The 22,240-nt window shown below is 43.3% G+C and overlaps 2 protein-coding genes across 5 annotated transcripts in view; both read left to right on the top strand.

The window, feature by feature from the left end:
- LOC145979334 (retinol-binding protein pinta-like) overlaps positions 1–22,240 on the top strand; it is a 194,336-nt gene that overhangs the window by 91,805 nt on the left and 80,291 nt on the right. The gene's annotated exons all lie outside the window — the stretch shown is intronic.
- LOC145979333 (retinol-binding protein pinta-like) overlaps positions 1–22,240 on the top strand; it is a 125,253-nt gene that overhangs the window by 87,059 nt on the left and 15,954 nt on the right. For all 4 annotated transcript variants that reach the window (XM_083112189.1, XM_083112190.1, XM_083112187.1 and 1 more), the window contains exons 2-3: positions 15,277–15,452; positions 20,380–20,539. In XM_083112189.1, the coding sequence (XP_082968315.1) occupies positions 15,311–15,452; positions 20,380–20,539 (302 nt within the window). In that variant the 5' untranslated portion in view covers positions 15,277–15,310. The remainder of the gene's footprint in view (positions 1–15,276; positions 15,453–20,379; positions 20,540–22,240) is intronic.

Here is a 22,240-nt window from a genome sequence, read left to right as displayed (position 1 = left end):
TGTCTGATCGTAGGTCCTTCGGGGTGTGGGAAAACGACACTGCTCGTGGACAATTTTCTCCTCGCACCGAATTGGTTAAATTGGAAGAACAGGCACCTGTACGTGTTCTCGAAAAGTTTGGAGCAATCCAAATACCAGCAACTGATGAAACTGTACGATGGTCTGGACATTGCAACGTTTGCCTCGGAAATAAAACCACTCGACGATTGTCGTGAAAATTCAGTTGTTGTGTTCGACGACGCCATCCTGGAAAATCAAAATGAAATTCGCAACTTTTTCACGCAAGGTCGTCACAAAGGAATGGATTGTTTTTACCTAGCTCAAACGTTTTCCAAAATTCCAAAACAGTTAGTGCGCGACAACGCTAATTTTATATGTTTGTTTCGTCAAGATCACACCAACCTCAAGCATGCGTACGATGACTACGTAGGCGGAGACATGAACTACAATCAATTTTCGGAACGCTGCTGCTCTACTTGCTGGAACGGTGACGATTTCGGATTCGCGACGATCGACATGACGAGGAAACCCAACGATGGAAAATACAGAAACAAAATCAACGACTTTCTAAACGTTGCAACGTTGTGAGAAACGACGTGTATAAATAACGTCATGACGAAACGAAAAATCGAAGACGAAAATCTCAAGCTTCGCGATTACCTCGCGAAACGCTTCAAAGGTTGGAAATCCGAGAATCGCGGATTCTACGAAGGGAAGAAACGTCAGGATCAACCTGTGATCGATGCCATCAGCAGTCTAGGTAAAGAAATTAAAAGTGTCACGGAACAAAATAAAAATTTGATTAATGAACTCGTACCGCTCGCAGCTAAAAGTTACGCCGTACCCACGCCCATTTCGAGCATTCCTTCGACGCCGTTCGAACTGAAGGATGCACCGGCACGACGTCGAGCCATAGGTAGCACGTCGTCTTCAGATAAAATCGAGTTGGGACCTTTGGCACGAGACTACCTGAGCACGGGGAAATTCGACAAGGATGAAGTGTTCGGATTGTATCCCAGCATGGAAACCAGCGAAGGCGGCGGTGTGGTGTGGAAGATTGGGAAATCGAAGGTGACCTTCGAAGGCAACGACATTAAAGTCAATTTAGGCGACAAGGATAGTTGGAACAGGTATCCGGGTACGGTGGGACTGTGGGAACTCGTTGCCAAAAAGCAGCCGAAAGATTACACCGACGAAGATTACCAAAGTTACAAGGAAATTCTGATCATGACGGATGCCTTGTACCAGAACAACGACGCCTCGCAGAATAGGGTGAAATCGAGCAGCGGCGAGAAGTACAGGAATCTCATCAAACCGATTTGGAACCAGGTCAAAACAGGCAGCGGCGTCAAACGCTACAACACGTTACCCAAAGAATTCGTTTGGGTGGACGACGTTAGGAAACTCGTGGACCGATTGTTGGTGATAGCCGGCGAAGAGAATGCAGGCAATCGTAATTTCTACAACGAGAAGGTTGGCATCGTGGACATGATCAGCACGAAACTTTCCAACTTCATCGTGAACGACGACAAGGGCATAGGTTACCTGATCAAAATCATCAACACGCTGCCTCCGAAATTCTGGAACGTGGCCGAAGGAAAGGGACTCGTGAACGACATCATCAACAAGTTACCTTTTGAGATGCATTTACCTGGCTACCAGTACTGCGGACCGGGTACCAAACTCGAGAAAAGATTGGAGAGAGGAGACAAGGGTGTGAATCCATTGGATGCCGCATGCAAAGATCACGACATCGCCTACAACACCACGCAGACGGATCTGGATGCGCGTCACGAAGCAGACAGAAAGTTAGAGCACGCAGCTTTCGAAAGGTTCGTGAGTAGAGACGCATCGTTGGGTGAACGGGTCGCCGCACTAGGCACCACCATCGCCATGAACACAAAACAAAAATTGGGGTGGGGTATATAAATAACATAGAGTAAAAAATAATAATAATAACAACATGTCTCGCATAACTGATTTGCCGCACGAACTACTATCTAAAATATTCAAAAAGGTAGTTAACGGAGATGTTAATAAACTTGTGATCATAGCAAGAACGACGCCGGCATTTCGAATTCCGTGTGAAATAGTTCTCAAGGACCGTCTTCGGGAGATCAGCGGCCTGAGGTGCGGTGATCTCAACATTCTGCTTTCGGCTGCAGGGGAGAAATTAAACGATAGGTTAGATGAATTGCACGAGGCAAGGCAGGGAAGAAGATGGTACACAGTAGATTGGTACAAGTCTATGCAGGAGACGGAAGATATCATTACACACATCATCGCGTTTTCCGAAGCACGGACTTTCTTCCTCTGTTAAAAAAAAACAATAATATATATACGTGTCAAAAAAAAAAACTTGATATATAAATAAATAATCTTCGGTATATATAAATAACACACATCGTGAAAAAACAATTAAATTTCTCTCTAACACTTTGAAATTTTTTTTGATATGACGACTGAAAAAATAAGTGATCTCCAAGCATTAAAACAAATGCTAAATTTGTCAGTCGAGTATGTAAAAATTCAGGAATTGGAAGTCGACAAACCTTACACGATAACTTCCGGTTCAATCGTTTCTACCCAGTATGGTCCCAAGGTACGCCTGTTGCTCAACGCACAATACAGTCTATTTTTACCAGATCGATACGCTAACATGTTATCTGACGAGAAGCTATCTATTTTAATCGAGAACAAATCTCGAATTGTGTACAAGGGGACAAAGGAACTTCTTGGCAAGAAAACAAAGCACGTAATAGAATTTGTGTAACGACTGCGAGGCCTTGAAAATATATAAATAACATACCGTAAAAAAACTACACAAGAAAAAATCTCAGAATATATATAAAAATAACATACCGTGAAAATAACACATAGAGCATCAACATGAAGCCCAAGGGTGTCGTGTACCAGATACCATACTCCAATCTTAAAAATCTAGGTGCTCTCGATGGGTTACTCACCAAGAAACAACGCGAGAAGAAACGTTCTTGCTTGTCGAAAGGACACGGAATGAAATTGCTGCTCAGCACACCTCAATTGAAAAGATTGCAACGTTCGCGGAAACAGCAAAAGATCGGAGGTTTCATATTCAGCATCCCGGCCATCCTGGCGGCATTGGGGGCCGTTGGAAGTTTGGCCGGCGGAAGTGCCGCCATCGCGAAAACAGTCATCGACTCGAAGAAGAACAAGGCGGAATTGAAAGAACAGAAACGTCACAACCTGGCCATGGAGAAGAAAAAGGGGAAGGGCGTGATGAAAAAGTTTAAAAAAAAGAAACAGAAGCACTCACCAACCGAGACATTGAATCTCTGATCGAACCGTTACAAATCAAACACTTCAGAGGAGTTTTCATGTCCGACTCGTTACCTTCAAGCGTCAAAAGAAGAGAATGCGGAGTAGTCAACTTGGACGGTCAAGAAAATCCAGGCACGCATTGGATATGTTACCACAAAAATGATGATAAAGCATTCGTTTTCGATTCTTTCGGAGGTGTTCCACCTACAAATTTAATTCATTATCTGAAAACGAACAAAACCTCCATATACTACAACGACGAACGCATTCAAGATTTCGGAGACGTGAACTGCGGTCATCTCTGCCTCTCCGTGCTCGCGTTTCTCTCTAAAATAAATAACCCTACGATCGAGGATTTCCAGAAAGCATTGTGGAACCTCAAACAGCATCACTAGGATGGGCGTGTTCCATCTCACGAGCGAATCTTCGATCTTGAAACTCACGCTGCACGACGACATCGTCTATCCTAAATCCGTGGCTCTGCGTGCATTCTACAGCATGTACCTCATACCCAATGTTACGCAGCACAACAACAAAATTAGCGTCGGAAGCGAACACATCGTCGTCACGCCAGGACAATACAATCTTTCCACTTTGCAAGCTCAATTACCCAAAGGCACATACCTTTCTCAAAATTCGGTCACGCACAGAGTGGAAATCCTATCCGCGACGGAGACCGTGGACCTGGGCACCATGGGAGAACTTTTAGGTTTCGAGAACGACACCAAACTCGAAGCTGGCATCAAGCACGTAGCAACCAACATTCCTAAATTCTTGGCCATAGAGACTCTGAACGTACACTGTAACGTGGCCGAAGGTATGATCACGAAATCTTCGGACGGATTGTTAGGAAGTCACAAGCAGACGGGAATCGTAGCCACTTTCAAACCAAGTTCCGAGTTCATGGAACCGATCATCTTCACACCCTCTTCGCCGATCTATTTTCCAGTATGTCGCAACCGCATAGACGACATAGAGTTGGTGGTACGAACGAGAAAGGAGACGTGGTGGATTTCGCAGGTGCCACTAAGACGGCCATCGTGGAGATCAACGTATAATAAATAACCATACATGTAAAATGGAGCAAATCGAAAGTTACGAATTGCAATCTTTCCCTCCCAACCGTCGCACGTTCGTCAATCTGAACGAAGCGAACAGGGAGATCGAATACGACGTGGACGTAGGCGACGGGTTCATTCATCCTCACAGAGCGGACCTCTACCTTCAATTCGACGTGGTGAAGAAGGAAAGCGGAGACGCGTTTCCCGCAGCAGCAAACTTGATACTCGTGGACAACTTCGTGCCTCACCTGTTCTCGCAGGTGGAGGTGAGGAAACACAACACCGTCATCGACAGAATAGATTATCCAGGCATCACGTCGACGGCAGTGGGAACATTGAAATTATCCAAAACGGACGCAGCGTACTACCAGGCCGGGGGATTCGAAGCCGGAACCAAAATATCGACGAAAAGTCACACGGTGCTCTTTCCCATGCGTCTGCTGCCGGGTTTCTTCTCGGACTACAAGGAGATCATGTGGAAGGGAGGACTGAGGGTCACGTTTCGAAGAGCGGCCAACGACAACGACGCACTGATGCGATACGCTACTTTGGGTTCGGACGGCACCACGCCGATAGCCAACACTTTACCCGAAGCAGCGAAATGCGTCATCCGGAGCATGGAATTGAGAATGCCGGTGGTGGAATACGAAACGAACTACGCCCTCAAGTACAAAGCGGAGATCTTGAAAAGTCCGCAGGTGCCGATTCACTTTCACGGTTACCAGTGCGTGCAGAAGATGGCGTCGGGAAGTCACATGGAATTCGACGTGACGACGCAGTTCAACAACATACAGTTCGACATGCCAGATTTCGTCGTAGTGCTTTTTCAGACCGGACGCGATAACGATCAGGAAAAAGATTCCAGCAAGTTCGACGACTGCAAGATCAAGAACGTTTATCTGAAGAACGGTAGGAACGAAGTGTTCCCGCGCGAGAATTACAACCTCGACATGACCAAAGACGATTACCTCAAACTTTACGAAGCTTACACGGCTTACAAACGCGTGACCGAGGGAAGCGTGGACGTGTACTACGCGCCCAGCGAATTCAAAGCACGGAGACCCATGACCGTCATCAACACATCTAAGAGGAAGCAAGTGGTGGTCAACGATCGTACCAACATCAAGATCGTATGCGAGTTCCACGATGCCTTGCCTGCAGATACTCTGTGCAGTGTCATTCTTATTGCAGAGAAAACATTTGTGTATGACTTCAAGAATGAAAGAGTGACTGAACAGTTTTAAATAAATAAAAAAAAATAGCACACAATAAGAAATGTGGAATTTTATATATATAAGTACAAATTGTAATTAGCAGTTTCCAGAAGTTTAATTTTGCTGTGCCATGCATGCATGTAATCGAGGAAGTGGAAGTAAATTAAAATTGTTTTTTTTTCGCATTGCCTATTACTTTTTGTTGCACTCTGGGCAGGTCTTACTAGTTTGGAGGCGATAGTGGCCCCACGGAAGTGTATGGACCCCACATTCAAGAATACACCTCTTGTCGTCGTGTGCATCCAGAGCAACTTTCCTGACAATATTAGTTGTAAGCACATGATCGACGCTTTGGATACGATGCTCTTTTTGTAGAATGGGCGATTTTGTTCTGAGGCACTCGAGGTAATCCTCAAACTTGAGGTGCTCCCGAACCACTTGCCTGCTTACACCCTTTGCCTTTTTTGTTACAGAACTCTCAGCCCGGATCGCATAGGCTTTGGCACGAAGTCCAGCAAACTCCACAATCACATCCCCGTCTTTCTCGTCCTTGAGTTTGCCGGGTATTTTTTTGTTTCGGGGCAGAATTCCATACCGGTTTAGCTGGGGATAGCCCGATGTGTCGAAGAGCTTGACAAGAGCTGGAACTTTGGCTATATCACCATATGCATCGGCCGTGCGAACATGGTATACCAAGCTGTCTGTGTCTGTGTAGAGGAGCGAGATATTGTGGTTGTAGTGTGCACGTAGTATGCCGTAATATGTCTCGAACATGCACAACTTGCTCAGATCCAAAACTGCAGCTCCCACATAGATGGGCTTGTTGAGTAGCACCTTGCCCCGGTTCATGTGAATCAGAGACATCTGTTCGTTGTAAATTGTTCGAGACCCGAACAGCGGGCTTGCAACAAGTCGACGACACTGTGTTTTCTTCGTCACCAACCTCACATCAACGCGATTTCGCACATTCTCCATGGTCTTCCCAAATACCGCATTGTTCATTAATTTGAAAAAAATCGCGATCAAGTTCCGAAGTGGCAGCAGTGCGATGGTTGGTGCTCAGTTCGATGTACGGCTTCAACCATGGAGACTGCCTGAACAAGAGCACGTCGTAAACTGCTTTGACCGAGACCCCTTGCTGCATTAACCACTGGAGGTTCCGGTAGTGTAGCACATAATGCTTTTTGGGCTCCAAGTCCATGACGAGCTTCGGTTGATCCGAGCCAGGTGGGCACTTGACTTCCGGAGCAGGCGAAATGTCACAGAATGTATCCTGCAGCTTCTCGGGGAAGTCAAGGTCCACCTCGGCAAAAAACCCAAACTCGTCGCACTCTTTTTCGATGTCGTGGTATAAAGGATCAACCCACTCAAACTGTCCTGTTGGGAGTGGCTGCATCATGGAGTGCCCGTAAAGATTATTCACGTCAGTGTACATGATGTAGCTTGATGGTTGGGAGGGGTCGTAACCAGTGGCCATGTGGTGATTGTTGGCGTGTGCGAAGCGTTGCGACACTTGGACCATGCCGCCCCGGATAGCTCTCTCGATGAAAAGCATGATATCATTATCGGAGATAAGTGAAAGTTTAACTTTAGTCAGCAGGAGCATGGCCGACCATGCCAGTCCAGGAAGGCTGTAAAAATATACAGGGTCCAGGTTGTAAATGTTTATCGCAGTCGCCCGAAACGCCTGGAACACATCGGCAAGAAGCGTCACATCAAGCTTCAGGTATGCATCGTGGTAATCACCGAAAGTTCGGCAACCCAACTCGACCCACATAGACTGAGCATGCTTGTACTCCTCGTCGGTAATACCAGAACCTCTCAGCTGGCTGTAGAACTTATCCTGGGGAGGCAGCAACGCTTCTTCGAACTTGGAAGGGTCTGTGACGTATTCGTAGGGGTAGACCCCTTTACGTCTGATGAGTGCGACATCTAAGTTCGGGAAACTTGATGTGGTAATGGCTAGTTGGTCGTCTCTGAGCTTCCCAGCAAGAGCATCGAGGCTTGCCTGGAGGAACCTCAGAGAGTCGAGGAACCGAAGCTCGATGCTGCTGCTTGAGTCGGGGATCGGCACCCACTTGCTGATGCTAATATAACGCTCCTCGTTCTGTGCCAGGACATTGATTCTCGCATTGTCGTACCCTAGATGTGTGACCAAGTGATGGAAATCATATCCCGAGCCATTGTGAAAAAAACCGGTATGAAGCGCGGGTCCCTGGCTCTCAAGTTACATCTGTTGCACCACGGGCCAATGTAGCTTCCGGTCCCATAATGGTCATGGTGGTGGACCTTTTTGTTATCGTCAGTGAAGACCGAGTTGCAAACAGGACAATTTAGAGCCATTTCGTGCTGATGCTTGTCTTCCGGAGACAGAGGCAGCATGGGCTTGGGGGCCAACAGCACCTTCCCTATCTTGATGGCTTCCTGTTGCATTCTCTCCAGGAAGTGTTTGACCGGGTCGGGACCGCGATACACATAGGGCTCGGAGGCAATATGTTGGTCTCGCCACACCACAAGATAGGAGTAACTCGAGGCCTCGTGGATTTGGAAAGGAATGGTAGAGGATGTTTCGGGGTTGGGCTCGCAGTTAGACAGAGGTTGAAGAAAGGCCTCGAAGTCTGCTACAATATAGGCAGGATGCTTCACCATAGCACTGTGCATGCGAAAGCACTCTACTGCACCAGGTTCGGGCAGGATAATTCGTGCAGGCTTGTTGGTACCACAGTAGAACATGTGGCGAGCTAGCTTCTCAGCAGCAATATTGGGACCTCTGATGCGCCGGTAATCCTGCTGTTCTCGATTATTAAATGTAGCCAAGCACCTGCGACACACCTCGACGTGGGTTTTGTCTTTGCTCCGTTGGCTCGAAACAAGCCGAGAGAGGGAACGGATAAGGGTGTAATGGTGATGGGTTTCGTCCTTGATGAGCAGGAGGTTGATTTCTCGTACCTCGTTGTTGTTGCTCACGTTGCTCACCCGGATGGGGTGGACCTCATTTTCGTTCTCGGTGAGACCGTAAACATTGATGGCTAATTGCAGGCCCAACAAGTCACGAGCACGAACCTCAAACTTGCGAATATGCGAGACTTCTACAGGGTAGGCAATCCCGGCCATTGCATCCTCCAGTTCCGACTCATACTGCGTGTAGTGGTTAACACGGCGTGGATTGTTTTCCCTAGCTATAGGGTGCAATGCTGCCAGCACCGACCAGAGGAAGCATTTGGTGTCTTTGTTCTGAATATTGAGAACAGCTTTCCTTGCTTCAACCTCGGGTGGCAGGGCAATATAGCTAGACCCTGTCAGTGGCAGGGACTTGCTAAGTTTCAGACGAAGTTCGTGGGGGTCGCCACACAGCGAACCGCCCGAGCTTTTAGCCTGATGCTCCTCGTGCTTTGCCACAAACTCCTCGACAAACTTGTCGTAGATGCTGTCGAGGTCAGTGACATCTGCCTGATGCAGTGTTTTTGCTTTTGTGGCATGGAAGAATTTATATATTTCATCAGACGGTTTCTTATACTTGCAGCATAGCACAGCATAGAATTTAGTGGAGTATGTAGCCAATGCATCGTTGAGGATGGATATTATCTTAGCTCGCTCGCTCTCCAGAAAACTACGCACATCGCAGAAGCTGTCTGATGTTATGTTAAAGTCTTCTAATAAATGCTCAAACGCAAATCGGTCTGCTTTCTTCGCCAGCTTGACGCGTTTGGCAGGTGGCGATGCATCGAGGGAGGTTACTTCTACCTTTCGCTTGGAAGGTTGCGGTAGAGATGTTCCAGTGCTCTTGCAAGTAAGCTGGTGTCGCTTGAAGTTGGCAATAGAAAAATTTTTTCCACACTTAGAGCACAGTTTGGTTGCACATATTCGCTTTCCCGGCACACAAGTACGACAGTGCCTTTGAAAATGTTCACTTGACATAGCAATTTGGCACGTAGGGCAATTTTTTACAGAACGCATAATGCAGAGATTTTTTGGGGGTATGTTATTTAATACCTAATGCTGTGCAATGCAAAATATAATTGTTCACTTTTTTTTTAACTATTTTCTATGAACTTACTTGGTTTTTTTTTTCGCCAAATTATATGCTTCTAGTCTCCTATACAATACAATATACGTACAATATTGTCAACAGTATCATATTTGAGCAGGTCGCTTGTCACCTAAACACTACAGCTCACAGGTTGGCAAAATCTGACATGAAAGCAGATAATACGCTTATGCCTTATTTATATATAATTTTCACGGGCGTACAATATTGTCAACAGTATCATATTTTAGCAGGTCGCTTGTCACCTAAACACTACAGCTCACAGGTTGGTAAAATCTGACATGAAAGCAGATAATACGCTTAAGTCTTATTTATATATAATTTTCACGGGCGTACAATATTATCAACAGTATCATATTTGAGCAGGTCGCTTGTCACCTAAACACTACAGCTCACAGGTTGGTAAAATCTGACATGAAAGCAGATAATACGCTTATGCCTTATTTATATATAATTTTCACGGGCGTACAATATTGTCAACAGTATCATATTTTAGCAGGTCGCTTGTCACCTAAACACTACAGCTCACAGGTTGGTAAAATCTGACATGAAAGCAGATAATACGCTTAGGCCTTATTTATATATAATTTTCACGGGCGTACAATATTTGTCAACAGTATCATATTTTAGCAGGTCGCTTGTCACCTAAACACTACAGCTCACAGGTTGGTAAAATCTGACATGAAAGCAGATAATACGCTTAAGTCTTATTTATATATAATTTTCACGGGCGTACAATATTTGTCAACAGTATCATATTTGAGCAGGTCGCTTGTCACCTAAACACTACAGCTCACAGGTTGGTAAAATCTGACATGAAAGCAGATAATACGCTTATGCCTTATTTATATATATAATTTTCACGAACGTACAATATTGTTAAGAGCGTCAGTTTCCGTAGAGCTCTCTTTTTCCATCTTCCCTCTATACAGTGAAGCTGTAGAAGACACAATTAGCTAACCTAGCATACAACATACTTTCCTAATTAATATGGATATTGTCACACATTCCTCTTATTTTATACTGTTGTAAATGGAAAAGATTATGTACGGTAAATGTTTTGTACATTATAGGGAAAAAATGCAAAATATCCCCCAACTTTAATTCGATCCACCTCTGAATCGAATTTTTTACATATTTTCACGCCGCCATATGTTGTTCTATTTTGCTTCTTTTACTTGCCTTGCTTAATTAACTCTCGCTAATTAGCATTTTGTACACGCAAACATTCACATGTGCTTTTTATTATTTTGTGTTCGGTAAGTACAAGTATATTCTTACATAAATTATTGTTTAATTTAATAAATTGTAAACTCGGAGCCTGCTATACTAACATTCCTTCTGTCTATTGAAAGCAAATGTTGCATACATGCGGAAATAACACAGAAAAAAAAGCTGTAGGTGGGCTGTCGGTTGTTTAACTCTTCCATCTCTCTCTCTCCTCTCTCTTTTTTTGTAAAAAGTTATGGCAAAAATACCAGTAGGTTAGCAACCTTGCTTTATGCACTGTAAGGCAAGCCTCAAGCAAGGTTGCAAGCTCCTTGCTTTAGGCTAGGTTAGGTTAGGGTGGGTTAGGTTAGGTTAGGTTAGAGTAGGTTAGGTTAGGTTAGGTTAGGTTTGAGTAGGTTAGGTTAGGTTAGGTTAGGTTAGGTTAGAGTAGGTTAGGTTAGGTTAGGTTAGAGTAGGTTAGGTTAGGTTAGGTTAGGTTTGAGTAGGTTAGGTTAGGTTAGGTTAGAGTAGGTTAGGTTAAGGTTAGGTTAGGTTAGGTTAGAGTAGGTTAGGTTAGGTTAGGTTAGAGTAGGTTAGGTTAGGTTAGGTTAGGTTAGGTTAGGTTAGAGTAGGTTAGAGTAGGTTAGGTTAGGTTAGGTTAGGTTAGGTTTGAGTAGGTTAGGTTAGGTTAGGTTAGAGTAGGTTAGGTTAGGTTAGGTTAGGTTAGGTTAGGTTAGGTTAGCCAGTGAAAGATCATATAGTAGAATTTTTGTAGAGTGGGTTGGCAACACCGACGAGCATCAAATAATGATTTCAAGCCTCAAATAATAATTTCGAGCCTCAAAAAAGGAACATCCAATAAAATTGCCAAATATAAAAAGGGGGCAATAAACCCCCCCTCATAAAAAGCTACAGTACCCCCACAGTGTCGCCAACACTAGGCCCCCAACAGTATTGCCAGACATAAAAAAATACATAGGCCCCTCAGGTCCTTTTATGAAAATTTACAGTGAACAAGCTTTCATTTTTGATGATGTCAAGAGCATCTACCTCTAGCGCAGGTTGCTTGTTGCTGACTTACAGACTGATAAGAGCTTATGCAAGAGCACCCTGCTTGGCGAGCTGTAGAAGCCACAATTACCTAACCTATTTTTTTTAAAATATATTTGTAAAATCCATCTAATGTCTGAATTTAAAAAAAATATATATTATATTTGTTAACTGTTTAAGGAAAATTTTTGCAAAATACCCCGACAACGTTTCAGCTACTAGGACCTCATTTCCATGAGCCTAATCCTAGTAAGCCACATACACACCTGTTCTTCGTATCGCATATACTAGTAAGTCAGATGACATCATGGGAGAATCACATTTCCCCCAAGAAGCCCACCACAACAAACGTCGCACATGCTAGAAGAAACAGGATCAGGATATTTTATGCTAAATTTACGGCTGCCTGTATGCAGTTATAGGCAAATCATTAAAAGAGCGCTCTAATATACAATGATTTCTCCTACCATGTACCCTAACATACAATTTAACATAACAAGTAAAATTTCGATTCGTCTATATATACCCAACAAAACTCAGAAACTGCCATACGCGAGAGCTAATATTTTGCAACAACTGTAATTACCCAACACTAGCAACAAGAACAAAAAAAAATGTATCAATTATTTGTATAATATTAATTAGTAACTTTAGATAATATTAATTATTAGTTTTCAGTTGTAATTAATTTTAAAAAACAATTAATAACATGTTAGGTGATGATAACCAAGTGCAAAAAGCATTGCATTTTTTTTTACACACAAACAAAACACCACATAGTTCACAAAACCTCTAACAGATGGCAGATAGTTACATGGTTCTAGTTAGGATGATTTTTGGGTTGTTGGATTGGGGTTGAAGAAGACTATTTGTTGTAGTGACCACAGTATTGTTTTTTTTTTTGTGTGTGTGTGTTTTCTGTTCTCTTACGAGAATTAATATAGGTTGTCATAGAACCCTCCAATTCATGACTTAGGAAAAATCTGTTTGGTGATTCATCACGTACACCTATATGTGAGAAAAAGTATGAATAGTGGTAGTGTTGCCAGATGTAAACAGAGGGCAATAGACCCCCCTCATAAAAGGCTACAGTAAAAACCCACAGTGTCGCCAACACTAGGCCCCCAACAGTGTTGCCAGACATAAAAAATACATGGACCCCTCAGGTCCTTTGATAAAAATTTACAGTGAAAAACCCAGTAGGTTAACAACACTGTCAAAAAATCTACGGTAGTGTTGCCAGATGTAAACAGAGGGCAATAAACCCCCCCCCTCATAAAAAAACTACAGTAAAAAACCCACAGTGTTGCCAACTCTGCCCTCAAAATATACATCATAAAAGGCTACGACAAGCGCCACAACCTTGGTGATTTTTTTCGGGTAAGGAGTTAGCAACACTGCGCCTTACGAGAGAAATCCATTAAGGCGATCGAGCGCCAAATGATGATTCGAGCGCCAAATGATGTTTCAGTACCCGGACACTAGGTCTACTTGTATCTATGTAAAAAATGTCAGAATAATGTTCAAATTATGGCCAATTCTAGTTTTGAATATATCCTTTTTCTTATCCGCAGTGAAATATACACATTTGAGATAACGTTCCGTTCACTTGAAACAAGTATTACCGATGTCCAAATCATATCCGGAAATGATTCACAGAATGTCCAAAACTTATCCAAGAATGATCCATATCCATGAAACATCTTTCCTGGATATCTTATGGATTATCAGGCTGGGGATCAAACCCCGAAATTTCAGGCACGAAATCTCTATACAAGTTGATAAGCTGCCTGCCACAAAATTATGAGGTGTATCAAATGAAAACGGAACAGTTGATGTATTGGGTTCTATTTATGTATGTGTGTGGCAACAACCCTGTGTAGATCGGGAGGTAAGGAAGGAAACCCCTAATGCATAATAGACTCGCCCTAGATAGTCGCGTGTGAGCACGTGATATGCGTAGGCGATCGGGCGGCAGTATCGTCCGAGATGGCGAGCAGCACAGTCAGTCAATACTTCACCTGCGGCGATGGAATGTTTGCCAGATGGTGCAGAGTAGTGGCGAAGTGATGCTGACATGTTTTTTCGATCACGAAGGACCCCTTCTTCTTGAGTTCCTGGACCATGGTCAAACGATCAACGCTCCTTGTTACTGCAGTACCCTACACGGTTTGCGCACAGCAATCAAGGTCAAACGGCCCGACCGGTTGTCCTCTGGAGTGGTTTTGCTACATAACAACACGCGGCCACATACGCCAGCTGCTACAAAGAACACGTTGTCGACGTTTGGGTGGACAGTGTTGTAACAGCCACCGTAGAGCCCTGATCTATCACCATTCGACTTCCATATCTTTTGTGCGTTGAAAAAGGCATGAAAGGGTCGGCGCTTTCACTCGGACAATGACGTCATGGAAAATGAAGTAAGTCTTGAAGCGTTCCTGCCGAAAAATGATGAAAAGATTCAACTCACCTGGTCGATAGCCTAAGAGAATCTTTTCATTTTTCGTCATGGACAATGTTGGAAACTCTTTCCGATTTCAGTGAAAGGAGTTCTACGAGCAGGGTATTCACCGCTTGGTGAAACAGTGGGACAAGTGGAGATTACGTTTGAAGTAAACCTTGTTAATTTCATTCTGTGGCCCCTGTTCCGTTATAATTTGATCCACCCTGATATATCGTCAGTACGAAGATGAAGGTAAAGATGAAAAGATAGTATGAAGAATGTGAGGTATTTTACAACCCACAATCTTGGCCAGTGGCGGCGATTATGGGTGAGTGGGAAGCAGTTGCCACCCATTTTCTTCCACTTCCTTCTCACCACGGAATGACCTCTTAATGCTAAACCTTGTTTACCGAAAAAAAATGCAATGTTCTTGCCACCCTTACTTCTGGCATCCGATCATTGATACTGATCTTTACTGAAAAGAGCTGGTCCGTGTACTACATCAAGTTGCAGACTCAGTCCTCGTGAATATATCTGAGCATATAATGGAGTCAATGACTTTGTCAAAACTATGAAACTGCTAATTATATAAATATATTTGTCCAAATAAAAGTTTCTTATTTCAGTTCTAGTTTCAAATTTAGCCTTTCTTAAATATAGTTAATTTTACAAAACGCAGATATACGTATTTTAGGATGTAATAAAGTATGACGAACACCAATCAATCTGCAAGATTATATAGAGTGTGATTTGACCAGTAATGGAGATGCGTTAAATTTCTTCGTTTTTCTTCTGCATAAACTGGAATGTCATTTTCATTCTCTTTCATTGAATCACTGACTCAAAGTAGATCTAATATCAATTTTTGGTTGGGTCGATAACAATCCTTTGTAAACATTAGACGGGTGACAAATGTTCTTTGGTTTTTAATGCATTTTTTATTGTTTCCAGAGATATTCCCTCTGCTTCACAAGAAGAAGAGACCATGTACCATGCAGAGCGAACTAAGGAAGAGGAGGAGAAGCTTCGAAGCTTCTTCAAGGACGAAGACTCTGAACAGATTCAGAAGGACTTGGAGTACCTCAGGGACTGGCTGGAGAAACAGCCCCACTTACCTCACGACATTGGTGAGTAGACTCCCTTGTTCTGTTTCGTTGCAGACTAGAATCACTTTTAAGGTTTCAAGGGTTCCTGGTGACAAATAATATAGACCTTCTCTAGAATTACATACTAGATAAATTCTGGAGAAAATTCAGACCGGTGCTTGAAACGGTGTAAGTAGGGTAGGACTTGTTCAAGTCGCGGCGACTATGATTATGGGAACACTTAAGTAGTATATGAGAAGAATAGGCTGAGAGAAGGAAGGGGTGCATTCCAGATTGGGTGCCGGTAATCACTATGATAACTTAGGCACAATTGCTTATATGGTTCCAAGTTTCAAATGGCAGCACCAAACCCTATGTTCGCCAAATCTTCCCTCATCGACTATTTCACTAAGGCGACTTAGACATGGAACTATCTCTCAAGCTGCGCCATCAATTCAAAGCTCTCGATAAAGGAAGAAAAATAGATGCAAAAGATCGGGCAGCGCCAAAGACGTCAACACGTCATTATTTCTGAAAAGGGAGACAACACAACACAGAGCATATACCTCAGAAGAGCATTGCCAACATACGAAGATGTTGGAAGCATGCTTCTGGATCGGTCAAAGTTCGTAGATGGTCCAAACCATCTACCAATAGTTGTAACGCCCTGAAGGTGTCTGGGTCCCATAGTTGACTTAAGAGGGTTACTATTTATATTTTGAGCCTAACAATGAAAAAACAGGAATTTGGCATTGAAAACTGCTTTACTGTTTTTCGAAGTATTTTCCTTTATGGTCAATACACTTTTGCATTCGTTCGAACCATTTGTCAAAGCAGTTTTTCCAATCTTCTTGAGACACCTACATAATATCGTTTTTGAACGCATCAACGGCGTTTTCCGCCGACGAAAATCGTTGTCCACGCAATTTATTCTTGACATTCGGGAACAAGAAGAAGTCATTGGGTGCCAAATCAGGACTGTACGGCGGATGACCCATCAATTCGATTTTTTGACTGTTCATAAAGTCGGTTGTTAGACGAGATGTGTGACAGCTGGCATTGTCTTGATAAGGAATGATCCGACGGCGTTTGTTTGTTTTCCGTATTTGACCGAAGACCTCTGGCAAACAAATTGTTGTGTACCATTCAGAGTTGACCGTTCTACGTTCCTCTAAAGGCACAGTTGCCACATGACCAGTTTTCCCGAAAAAACAGGCGACCATTTGTTTCGATGTGCTTCGACCGCGAACAACTTTTGTTGGATTGCGTTCATCTTGAAACACCCATACAGTCGACTGCTGTTTACGTTCCGGCTCATATGCATATATCCATGATTCGTCACCTGTTACAATCTTATATACGTCTTTTGAAGCACCACGATTGTATATATTGAGAATTTGTTTGCACCAATTGACGCGAGCGTCTTTTTGAGTTTTTGACAAATTGTGTGGGATCCAACGAGAACATACTTTCTCACAGCTAAATGATCATGTAATATTTTATATATGCTGGTGGAACTAATGCCTATGGTTGCCTCAATCTCACAGTATGTCACATGACGATCTTGCAGTATTAGGTTTTGCACAGCATCAATATTTTCTTGAACAACAACTGATTTTGGACGACCTTCGCGAATCTCGTCGGTGAGCGAATGGCGGCCACGATTAAATTCGTTATACCAGCGTTTCACAGTGGCAAAGGATGGGGCTTCATCGCCCAAAGGTGGAAGTAATTTGATCGATGCACTCTTGTCTTGATAATCCACGTCGAAAATCGTAAAAAATCATCGCAAGAAAATGTTCACGAGTTAATTCCATTTTATTGTTGTCGCGCAATCTCCAAGGCAACATAAACAACACAAATGAAGCTATTGACAAAACATTGGAAGTACGTTATGGTCAATAATGCCAGACGATTCCGTGCAAACGTCAAATCGCGCCTAACTTCAATCAGTGTTGCCAAGGCTCAAATTATAAATAGTGACCCTCGTAGTAGTCGTCGGAAGTTCCGAAGAACTTCTGATGTCTTCCCAGGAGCGGCTGACGTCGGTATGTTAGCAGAAGTCGAAGAGCTCGCAGTTGATCAGTGATTGGCTGGAAGATGGAAAAGTTATGGTCGCTGCGGTTTTGGAACCTCAGGCCCCTTTGACCGAGGAATGGATTTGGATGGGGCAGCAGGCGATGGTTGTTCTTCTGTCTTGGACCATCGAACTTGTGGAAGATGATCGCTGGGATGTTGCATCAAGTCGATATTTCGATACAACGGACAACTCTTGTAGTTGGCGATATGTTGACCGGAACAATTTGCACATAGAGATGGTATTTGCGGAGATCGTCGTTGACATTCGTCAATTGAATGTTCTCGAGCACATTTCATGAAACGCGGTTTGGCTTCACAAAAAGTCTACCCGTTGCCGAACCTCTAACATTTGTGGCATTGCAGGATTGCTTGCAGTCTGAGTTTTTCTACTCTAATCTTGTAGAACATTAGAGTGTATAAGAAAAATTTCCGTGGCAGGGCTCTTGAAGATGTCTCAGGGTCGAAGGTCTGTACGTAATACTGTAGTTTTACATAGAGAAGCGGGTAGTCACATTTTTGGCTTTCGCAATAGCCAGTGTGTGACGAAATCTTCTTTGTAGAAGTAGTATGTCGTGTACTAAGACGTGAAACGTCAGTAGCATGAGCATCAAGTTGCCTGAGCTCACTACGTATATCCATAGGACTTATGTCCGGAGAAATGTCTCGAATCACCATTTTAAGGTGTTGATGTGCATCAGATCCAGCGGCTAACTACAATTGCTTGCCTAGTGTGCCATTCATTAGTGGGCGCCAAGGCGTACAATATTCTTCTTGAGCCGAACAGGAAACTTTCAGACACTTTCCCTTATAAGAAAATAGCGGTATTCGTCGAATTAGATGGGAAATCCTCTGTGATAGAGCCCCACCATTAGCGGAGTAAATCAAAATTTGTGGTGTTTTTTCCCGTCATTGAACAGGAACAGTATTCTGTCCCGATCTAGAAATAGAAGAGTCAGACGTGCATGACGAACCTCTTGACGACGTTGTAGCCGTTTCGAACGATTTCCTGCGTCTCTTCTCCCGTAACATGGGGTGTTTCGAATGACAACAGTTCTCTCCGGAACTTGGGCAGGAAAGATTGCTTTTTTTGGCGGGATATTTTACTGTCAGGCATAAATTAGAAACGTTTATGACTTGAATTTCCACTAACAGTACTTAACATAATATTTACGGACCAATCAGGTTTAATATGACCCCAGCAACTGTCGCATGGGGAACTTCATCGAATTTAACCTAAATTGCGTCAACACAACACAGAAAAAACAAACGACAAACAAAAATCAAATGGCAACCAGGATCTCCTACAGGAGCCTGAGCTTGCTATCTATGTCGGTCAAAACACATATATCAGAATTTGTCGGCCAGCTGGGCAATAGCCAGTTGTCGTTCGTCGGGAGAACTTGACTGCCTATGTTTTGCAGTTCCTGTAGCAGCGTGATGACAGATGGTAGGACATCGAGTGCAGATAACTGGTGTAACACGTCGAGTACATTCGGTTGGAGCGACGTCAGCGTGGCGATAGGAGTCTGACGGCGTTCATGTCGAGGCAGCTGAGCACTGGAGGGCGTAGGCTGGTGTGGGGTTGGATTCCTATTAGTCCGTCCGCTGGGTTCAGGTCGGCCGAGCTCTGGAGTAGTCCCTAGGTCGGATGACGTAAGCTACATGCAGCGTCGAATTGGCCTGGTTATGGTTCGTCCATGGTGTTCCGATGGGGTACCTCAGTTCTTCGGCAGCCCCTGTAGCTGGCGAAACGGCTGTTGCGGCAGTTGGCACATGTCGGTGGTATAGGTTGATCCAAATGTGGACAATCGTCGAAACGGTGTTCTTCGGAACATTTCACACAGCGGGGTCTGGAAAGCAATGTTTCTGACCGTGCTCGATGCGTTGGCACGCATGGCACTGCAGTATCTGCTGTGATCAGTACTTCTTCACTCTGGTCCAAGCGTCAGGAGTTGATAGTTGCGGAGATTATCTTGATGCTTCGGCAGTGTGACCATAATCAATGATAATGGTCACTTGGTCGGGATTGGAGAGGGTAATCCTGGGCCATGTTGTCTTCACGCTGCTTGTTGTTAGTCGTCCGACGGTGTAGACCTAAGGGTTGTACTTTTCCGTCAGGAGGTCGTGAATGGTGTCGGTTGCCAAGTCCTTGGACAGTTGTCGAATGATAACCTTTAGTTTCTCGGCAACCGAGGAACCGTAGGTGTGGTCAATTTGCTGATGAGTCAGGTAGTTTCTGATCGTGGTGAAACCTCTATCGTCCTGAGTGTGGATCCTGCAGCAGCCTTTGCTGTAAGTAAAGATGACCTTCTCTGGGAGGAGGGCCTGTATTCGATCCGCTAGTGCGAATCCGGTCTGTTGAAATACAGTAATACAAGGTGGCTTGCGTATCGAAATCACACAGTTAGCCAACGTTGGAACTTACGGCGTCGTCGTGGGAAGCTGTTGCTCTGTGGAACCAGAAGCGTCGAAGTTGCTGGAAGTACAGCTTGTATTAAAAGCAGCGTTAGAAGTCCTCTGCGTCGAATTCGGAGTCGGTGTTTCCAGTGGTTCTGGAATGGCCGACCTGCTGTAGTATTCAGCGGATTGCTTAACTTGCTTTCGGCGAGTGTCGAGATCTTTCTTCGAGGCAGGGGGTCTCTTGCGAGGGGGTAGCCGTCGAATGACATTCCGTTCTCTCATACCTACAGCAAGTTATAGCGACCGTTCGAGAGGACGAGGGTTAGAGGTCTGTGAAAAATGACCCCCAGTGTTGTGATATATATATATATATATATATATATATATATATAGAGAGAGAGAGAGAGAGAGAGAGAGAGAGAGAGAGAGAAGTCTATAATAAGTATAATAATTAATAATACGTTTCCGAAATTACTGCTCCTATTTTCAGATGACAACATGCTGCTAAATTTCTTACGTGGTCGAAAGTACAGTTTAGAGGATACGAAGACTAAGCTGGACAAGTTCTACACCTACAGGGGAATCCTGCCAGAGTACTGCCAGAACCTCGATCCTCTCTTACCAGAAGTCAAATTCTCCATGGAGCATAAGTGAGTATTACTCAGGCAGTAACTCCAGTTATTTAAACAACTCTAACACTAACCTTACAGGAATATATTCTGTCAGTTGAACATTCCGGAATATTGACATCATTGTTCATAACTATAATTCATCGATCAACATGTTCAGAGAAATGAACATGGCAACGCTGTGTCATTATTCTCTTCAAATTGACACATTGCACTATGAAAATACCTTCCTTGGGATGGAATAGGTAAACTGTGTACTAGCTTGCGTGGCATTATTAAGATAGTCTGAAGTGAACAGATAAAATTTTCAAACTAGATTGATCTTGCACAGGATAGTTCTATTGAAATTAAGTAGCATATCCAATCAGTTTTACTTTCATTAAAATATTCCCAACCTCTCAAACACGTTCACTATACAATTGTGAAACGGAAATTTATTTTCAATTTTCTCAAAATAATAAATTATATTTGGAGGTCCAAATATGAGAATTGAGACCCAAGGGCGCCGACTTTCCAAAATTTCTGTGGGTGCATATCAATGGCGGTTAGATCTGTAATTATCAAGTATTGTATACTTTAAACAACTTACATGCACAATGATTGCAAGAGGCAATGATATTATCAACACGTTACTGAAAGAAAATACCAAATTCATATAAATTAAAATGAAAAAATCTGCATAAATGCAAATAATTTTAATTGTATTGCAGAAAGAACTACCGTAAAGTGGGGTGACTTCGGACATGTGAGGTGACTTCGGACACGTGCATGAGCAAAACATTCCATTGTTGAGGGTCAGACGTAGGCCGCCACCGAAACGCAACAATGGGAAATAATCTGAGCGAACCTTCTTACAATTGCACTTAATGGGTTCAAGGTCAAATATCTTGTGATCAGCGGAGAAATAACACATTATTGTAGCCAGTCGGCTTGTCAACTTTGCATTGGCTCCTGTAAAACCTCATTGTGCAGACGAGTGTGTTTGACATTAGCACCTTATGAGTAACGAAATACTATAATTTATATCATTACTTGAATCATACTTTGTGGGATCATAACCGTGTATCGTTTCTATTTTTAAGTCCGTTTGTAGTGAATTTCAGTGTATTGTGAGGTGACTTCGGACATGCCAAGGACATATACAAATAAGTTAAGAGGACGTTCCTACCAAAACTATTTTATCGGCAGAAAGTTTTAAAGAGGGTTCCAGATTTCAATCTTGGTCTCACAGAAAATGAGAATGAACAACGCTGGACTGATACATTTGTCGAAATGCTTCGAGATGTTCGAAATGAAAAGGCTCCAGAGTCCCAGAGACGAGGAAACGTATCAATATCGAACCTGCGAAAAGTGTTACGTGTAGCTTCCAGTCTTCATCACAACAGGATTCAGATAATCCAGACACTAGAGAATTGTCGTCAGCAGAGGATTGGGTCTAGTTGCAAGAGATGGGAACATGACAAGTGTGCCAAATTTTCTAAGAAGCAATATGAATGTGCTCAATGTATGAAAAAGTAAATTAAAAAGATGTCCAATTGTAATAGTTGTACTTTTTCTGTTTGAATAATTTTATGTAAACATTGATGTAAATTTAAGTACTACAATGTGTGTTAAGATGTAAAAAAGTGTAGTTCATGTAAAAATACACTGTTCAAAACATTGCTTATTTAAAAAAGTCATAAAATAGATCCGAAGACACCTCCTACATGCAGCATACATCGG

Source organism: Lepisma saccharinum, chromosome 26 (genome assembly GCF_977018435.1).
Source record: "Lepisma saccharinum chromosome 26, izLepSacc3.1, whole genome shotgun sequence".
NCBI classification, from domain to species: domain Eukaryota; kingdom Metazoa; phylum Arthropoda; class Insecta; order Zygentoma; family Lepismatidae; genus Lepisma; species Lepisma saccharinum.
Note: the sequence above shows the minus strand (reverse complement) of the source record. Positions and strands in the feature narration are given on the sequence as shown.